General features: G+C 35.7%; 1 protein-coding gene and 1 long non-coding RNA gene across 2 annotated transcripts; both read left to right on the top strand.

Moving 5' to 3' along the window:
- The first annotated feature begins 428 nt into the window (after positions 1-428).
- LOC112497309 (uncharacterized) lies at positions 429-2,508 on the top strand. The gene is made up of 3 exons (XR_003064062.2): positions 429-965; positions 1,401-1,469; positions 2,341-2,508. It is a non-coding gene; the product is annotated as an uncharacterized LOC112497309 (long non-coding RNA).
- A 1,741-nt stretch (positions 2,509-4,249) lies between these two features.
- LOC102607792 (exocyst complex component EXO70B1) lies at positions 4,250-7,098 on the top strand. Its single transcript, XM_025094949.1, has 2 exons — positions 4,250-4,261; positions 5,092-7,098. The coding sequence occupies exons 1-2, from the start codon at positions 4,250-4,252 to the stop codon at positions 7,096-7,098; spliced, it is 2,019 nt and encodes a 672-aa protein (XP_024950717.1).
- Positions 7,099-7,671: the final 573 nt, after the last annotated feature.

Raw genomic sequence — 7,671 nt, 5'->3', positions numbered from 1 at the left:
ATAGTTAATTTTTTATTCACTATATCAAATGAACGGTAGAGATGAAAAAACTAAAATCCAAGAGTTCACAACAATCTCATTATCAATGTTGTAAAAACTCGTACATCATTATAGACTTTAAAGAATAGGTATGTTGAATGAATGTTAAAAATAATATATATTTCATGATCAATTAGATAATTGTAATATACGCACTTGGACTTTCTTAATAAAGTGCCGATTTTTATTTTCCTCTTCTCTATTAATTTTTAATTTCGTCACTATAGTTTAATTGGGATAAATTGAGCTCGATTATACGCGCCGATGGTCGGATTTTATTTTCGTAACGGGTCTGAAATTCGCTTAATTTGTATTAAGCTTAAAAAAAAAAGAAAAAAGAAAAAGAGGGGTAGAATTGTATAACTGGAAAGAGGGAAACGGGTTTTCCATTTTAGAGAGAAAGAACCCGAGAAGAGAGAGAAAGATAGAGAGAGAAGTCAGACCCGTTGACCCGAGAACCCGACCCAGTAACCCGCGGATTGACCCGACGATTTCTCCCAACTCCAGCCACTTTACCGGCCGTGCTTGGTACCGATCTGAAGCTTGGAAGCAGACCGTCGTATCCCTGCCGTTATCGTCGCCGGAAACTGGCCAGAACGCCGGTGATCGAGCTCGAAAAGTCGCGGCTTCGACCCGTTTTCGTTGCCGTTGATCCCGCCGGAGTTGTGACGCGCCACCACTTGGAACTGGTTCCTCACATCCCCAGCAACATTTCCCGACCAGCCACGACCGCCGGGGACGCCTGGAACTCGCCGAATGATCTCCGAAAATTTGCGGAACTTTGGAACTTCGATCCGCCGCCGGTAGCGCGCGTGGCGACTCACTGCCACCACCGTTGGATTCACCGAGGCCGGAACTAGCAGACCTAAGTTCCCCATCGTCGTTGACTGAAGTCCGGTCACCGTTGACCGGCGAGGGGCAATTCGGTAAATTCATGGACTTTTGGGGGTGATTGTGTAATTTTATGTAAATAATGGACATTTTGGTAATGTTGGTTGAAGGCAGTGAAGTAATTTGTGATTTTAAGGGTAATTCGGTGATTTAACTCGTTAAGGACATTTCGGTAATTTTACGAACCGAGGGTAATTTCGTAATTTCGGACAATGTGATTAATTTATGAAATCTGAATTGAGGACAATATGGGTATTAACGAATATGAGGATAATTTGGTAAAATCATGAAGTTTGAGGATAAGTTGGTAAAATATTGATGTTGGGGGTATTTTGGCAATTTTGGCCTATAGGGGCATTTTGGTAATTTTATACATGCGGGACTAGTTTATCGTTAATAGATATTTATTTCGAGATTTATTATATTAATTGGTTTTTACGGAGAATAATTATGGTGTTTTCCGTGATTAGGAGGATCCGCATCCGCGAACGAGAATCTACCCGCGGACGTTGTTGATACTGAGTCTAGACATCATCACTGTGAGTGGAATATACAAAACCTATTTTCATAATATATGCTGATTTTCTTATATAGTACAGTATGTTTGAGAAATAAATGTTTAATGCGTTGATTTAATAATTTTCCAGCGAATTGACTTTTATTTATGTGTTGATATTTATTATGATCGAGAATGAGTTCGATTTATGATTTTCTTATCGTTTTTGAGTAAAAGCATGATATTAGAATTGAGCAGACTTGAGATATGTTGAATAGAAAGAAAATGAGATTTCAGATGGGATCATATGTTTACTATCAGTTTTGAAATCATTAGACAGTACCCTTCCCTCCAGATACAGAGATACAGAAAAGAGATACAGATAAGATGAGATAGAGGCCTTTGGGGCCCGTCGGGACACACATAGAGGCTTTGGGCCGTGTGTTCGGGCGCTTTTACCTTTTGGGGGCTTATGCATGCACAGTACAGATATATGAGATAAGAGATATGAGATATGAGATATGAGATGAGATCGTCCCCATCTATCCGTTGTGGCTCCGGGGCGTGACGTTACCCAGATAGTGCGTCATTGCCTGGCCGTTGTAGCCCGGATATGATCAGATTATCCCCTGGGTACTTGTTTGATGACAGTTTTTAGTATTCAGTATTTGATATGGTATGATGATTTCATCGATTTTATGCAGATTTATTATTGCAGTTATTCAGTTTATGATATTTTGAGAAATTGATTTGAGAATTGATTTACGAAATTGAAATTGATTTAAGAAAAGATTTGAGAAAGATTAAATGATTTTGAATAATTTATTAAAGTATCAGCACCTACTATCCACTCACTGAGCTCACTGAGTTTTATACTCACCCCTCTTTTATTATATTTTTTCCTCCCCCCACAGGAGATTTACAGGTACATCAGTCATCCCAGTAGTGAACGTTAGTTTGATATTGTGGTCACGTGATGGTGCTAGAAGTCGTGGATTTTATTATTATATTCGAAATTTGTGTTATTATTTTATGTTATTAAGGATAATCGTTGTATTTTAATATTCGGATGATTTTGGTGATATTCGAGAAGTTGGTTTGAGAAGTTGGTTATGGAGGATGTTTGATTATTAAATTATTTCGGGAGTGTTATTTTGTCATTTGCAGGGTTGGATATGTTTTATTTATAAGGGAGACTCTGCCGAAATTTTTATAGATTTGTTATTAATTCGATTTTACGAGTTTAGATAGACTCGCCCTGGGGGAGGTTGCGGGGCGGGTCGTTTCAATAATGGTCCTTAATATTATATAAAATAATGAGTAACTATGACATTTACTTAAGTATATATACTTAGTTGTGTTATTTATTAGTGTTATATCATATATAAATTTTGCAATTGCAGCTAATTTATTTGATTTGTGCTAAATAACGTACTTGATATTATATTTTACACTTAATGGTAATTGATTTTGGAAGATCTATTTAAAAAAGATTATCACATTACAAATTTCAAGGGGGTTGAAAAGTAATTTTAAATAAAATATGCTATTTAAGTGAAATTTCTTCAAACTCTAAGGGTGGTCACAATTAACAAACTGTTTACCATTATTTTAAAATTAGTTTTTTCTTTAGTACAAATATTGTGTACCATTGATTAAATCCAATGGTACACAATTAAAATATTATTGATACTATAAAAAAATTACAGCATCATAGAGGAACCCTTAAAATTATTGTCAAAACAAAAAAAAATTATGAGATAAACAACTTTTAAAAAAATTTACTAAACTATTTTTCTCAAAACTTATTAAATAAGATACTTAAAGCATTTTAACCTTAATTCCAAACAGGGCTTTAGTCTAATATGATTTTATATTATTGCTCATTAAAGACATCCTTTCAAGCATTAATGACATAATTTTGAACTCATTAGTTAGTCTTGACTAAATTAACAATTAACAACCATATGAATTTAAGCATCAAGCCATCAATTGCTATGTGATAATGTTATAAAATCACTATTAGTAAGTGATATAAGACAACCCATGTTATATACAAAAATACATTAGCTAAGTTTTCAAGAAAAACTAGAGAGATCATAATCAGTCTAACTTAAAACTTAGACTCCTTAGTTATTATATAACATTTGTGATAAAACCTTCTAAGGGTACTTGAGCACACTCATCACAAGCTTATAATAACATAATTGAAATATATAGCAATAATCTATTGTAAAATTACTACAATATATAATAACAAATAAACCATAAGACAAAAGAATAGAACACAAATTGAGGTCTTTGTGATATTACGTACAGTTTCTTTAAAACATATTTGTCACCTTTTCTACAGTGCTTAGGTTGTATTGGCGTTTATCTCCCAAGATACAACATAATTGAATAGTTTCAATAGCATAAGCTTACTATTTGATGAACTTCAAACTAGTGTTTGCAAACTACCACACTAAAACCTAAAGCTAGAGAGTTTAGTTAGGAGAGAAGAGCAATAAATCAATTGTATTTAGTGTATCTAGCAAATAAAATTGAACGCCAATTTGTAAGTATTGTGGAAGGCATTTTGGTCTAGAAAACTTAAGGACTAACACTTGTATTTAACATTCAAATTTATTATTTGAGATAAGATTTGTAACTTTAATTCACTTGTAACAACCTTCTAAGCTGATTTTTTTTTTTTTGGAAATACAGCCATATTCATCCCCTAACAACTCTTTAGTTTTTTGTTGTTATGATCAATATTGATATTGATGATGTTACATATTTAATTTTAGTCAAGTTCTAGCACAATAAAAAGAAAATGGCAAGATGACCTTTAATGTATTCATTTTTTTCTAAAGCAATGGGAGCTTTTTAAGATTCAATTTTTCATTCACCTAAGTACTAATTGAGCTATTTTTGATTCGTTATAAAGAGCTCATGGAAGAAATTTGAATTATCCATACAAGCATACTTTGTCAACGTGCATCTGGCTCAAAATTGACCTTAAAATAGCAATTTTATGCTATTTTTCTAAGAATAATATAATACAAAAATTAATGCTATAAATCTCACGGTTGAATCTTATAAATTAAATCATTGTTAACAAAAAAGAAATAAGTTGGTCCATCGGAATTTTGGATTGAAAACTAATGGCTATATATATATATATATATATCCGAATTTATAGAGTAGAAAATCGATCGTGCTAAGCATAAGTAAAATATGCTAGTTATAATCGAAAATGGTCAACGGTCAATAGTTCCAAACAAATACACATAACAAACTCTCTGGTAACCAAAAACTTGACGCTAATTTCTGTCCACTTCTCTCCTCTCTCACCATTTCTCCCAACGACCATTTCAATCCTCTAAAATATTAACACGAAATTTACACGGAAATTAACATTAAAAATGAAAAGAAAAAGAAGAAAAAACATGAATTAATTCAAATCAAATAAATGATTAAATAAAAATTAATTACACGGATAATTCTCCTCCCTAAACGTATCTAATTAATTTCTCCATCTCTCATTCCCTAGCTTCATCATAATTGACACCTTGATCTGTAACATTCTTCTTTATTCCTTCCTAAAAACAAAAATAATATTTACAACAATGGAGGAAGAAAAAAAAAACCCTGAAAAATCAAACAATGCTGATGCTTCCGAGGTGCCGGTGACGGAGAGTACTCCGAAGGCTGCTATACAGACACAAAAGGCTGAAGAGGCGAAAGAAAATGAGATTGAAGAAGATATTCAAGAACAGATAGATCAAGAAAAGGTCGAAGAAACTCTTCCTATTGAGATTCATTACACCATTGAAACTGCTTCTGATGAAATTGACAAGTTCTTGTCAACTTTGAAAAATAATGATGATCATCAAATTGCATCCCCGTTGGAGATCCCTGAGGTTGTTTGGAGATTCTTAGATCTTTTCGAAGAGAAGATTCCAAAGCACGACCTGGGGCCTGACGGGAAAGCAAAAACGAGCACTCCCGTCTTGGCGGAAGAAGATACATTATTGTTTTTAGATTCAGTGGATCGAGTTACAAGGCTGGCAAGAAAGATGAGTGAAATGAAGTTACCAGAAAATACTTCGGATCAAACATATGGTGTTTTGAACAACCGCATTGGCGGCGTTCAGCAGCGTGCCATGTCTTTCTTAGAGGATGAATTCAGATTTATTCTTGATCAAGATATATTTAATCTCGACCATAAGAAGGACACAACAAAAGAAAACAATCAAGAAACTGATCTGAAACCAGTTGCAGAATCCAACCAATCCGCTGAGGATCCGATCATCAACACTCCCAGAGTCTCTCTGGAAGTCTCGTCTTGGTTGAATAAAATGGCAAAGGTAATGATATCCGGAGGCTATGAATCTGAATGCGTCGAGATTTATATAATCGCGAGAAGGAATGCCTTCGATGAGAGCTTGAACAATCTTGGTTTCGAAAAGATCAGCCTAGATGATGTGCAGAAGATGCACTGGGACACGTTGGAACGTGAGATCGCCTCCTGGATCACCACCTTCAGCCAATGCACCAATGTGTACTTCGCCGGCGAACATAAGCTTGCCGAGGTAGTGTTCGCGGATCAACCCATGATCGCATCGAGCCTTTTTAGCAATCTCATTCGTGGGGTAATGATTCAGTTATTGAATTTTGCGGAAGCTCTGGCGATGACAAAACGCTCGGCTGAAAAGTTGTTTAAGGTTCTTGATATGTATGAATGCTTACGTGACAACATTCCGGCTTTGAACGCTTTGGTTCCTGATCAATGTGCTAACGAGCTCCAGAACGAAATGATGGCTGCTAAGATTCGGCTTGGCGAGGCTGCAATTTTCATGTTTTGTGATCTTGAGAATTCGATCAAATCTGATATGGCCAAGACTACAGTGCCAGGTGGGGCTGTCCATCCTTTGACTCGCTACACGATGAATTATTTGAAATATGCTTGCGAGTATAAGAACACGTTGGAACAAGTTTTCAGAGAGCATTGGAAAATTGAAAGAACTGATTCATCATCATCAAGTAGGCAGGAAACTGAAGGTGAGGATCAGAGTTGTGATAATAACAATAACGACAACAATAATGCGAGTCAGCCTTCGCCTTTCGCTCAGCAATTGGTGAGCGTGATGGACTTGTTGGATCAAAATTTAGATGCGAAATCGAAGATGTATAAAGATGTATCATTGAGTAGCATTTTCATGATGAACAACGGCCGATACATCTTGCAGAAGATCAAAGGGTCGGTGGAGATCCACGAAGCGATGGGGGACACATGGTGCCGCAAGAAGTCGTCTGATCTTAGGAACTACCACAAGACTTATCAGAGAGAGACGTGGGGGAGGCTCTTGGGTTGTTTAGGGCTCGATGGGTTGATGGCGAATGGGAAAGTTGTGAAGCCGGTGTTGAAAGAGAAGTTCAAGAGCTTCAATTCGATGTTTGATGAAATACATAGGACTCAAAGCACGTGGGTTGTAAGTGATGACCAGCTTCAATCGGAGCTTAGGGTTTCAATATCATCGGTGGTGATTCCGGCTTATAGATCGTTCATGGGAAGATTCTCACAATATCTGGATCCTGGAAGGCAAACAGAAAAGTACATTAAATACCAGCCCGAAGATATAGAGACTTACATTGATGAATTATTTGATGGGAAGCGGAAACCATAAAAATAATTCATTATCACCATGCAATACCCAATGCATGTGCATGCACACACGTTAAAGAAGACAAAAGTAGAAGTGTAAGGCCTTCGCATGAATTAGTGAATTTGCTTTTAGAGGAGTCCCTAGCCCTCGGTGATCTTGCAAATTAATTAAAAGCTGCTTTTTGGTCATTGTATGTAGAAGTTGTTTTTAAATGGCTGAAGTAGTTCTATAGCTAGCTTCTGAGTAGACATTATTTGCTGGTAGCTTGCAATTTGCTGGACTCTTGATTGAAATTGACTCCGCAATGTAGCTTTAACCCCTCTCTTTGTGGTTAATTTTGTTTAATTTATTTTTGCTTGTTCTTGCAATTTATGGTATATTGTAGTGAGCAACATCATACTAATTGTAACCTCTTAATTTCGTTTAGCGTTTGGCTAACACAATATACCGTTTTGCTTAGCTCAAAATTATCGAACACCTTTCTGTTGAATATTTCACATCTAAAAAATAATGCTACTTTGATGGTATTTTTTTTGTATATCCGTCATAGTGTATAATAGAAAATTAACTACTCGTACCTTGATTTTATCCACC

This window comes from Citrus sinensis, chromosome 2 (assembly GCF_022201045.2).
Source record: "Citrus sinensis cultivar Valencia sweet orange chromosome 2, DVS_A1.0, whole genome shotgun sequence".
Taxonomy (NCBI): Eukaryota; Viridiplantae; Streptophyta; class Magnoliopsida; order Sapindales; family Rutaceae; genus Citrus; species Citrus sinensis.
Note: the sequence above shows the minus strand (reverse complement) of the source record. Positions and strands in the feature narration are given on the sequence as shown.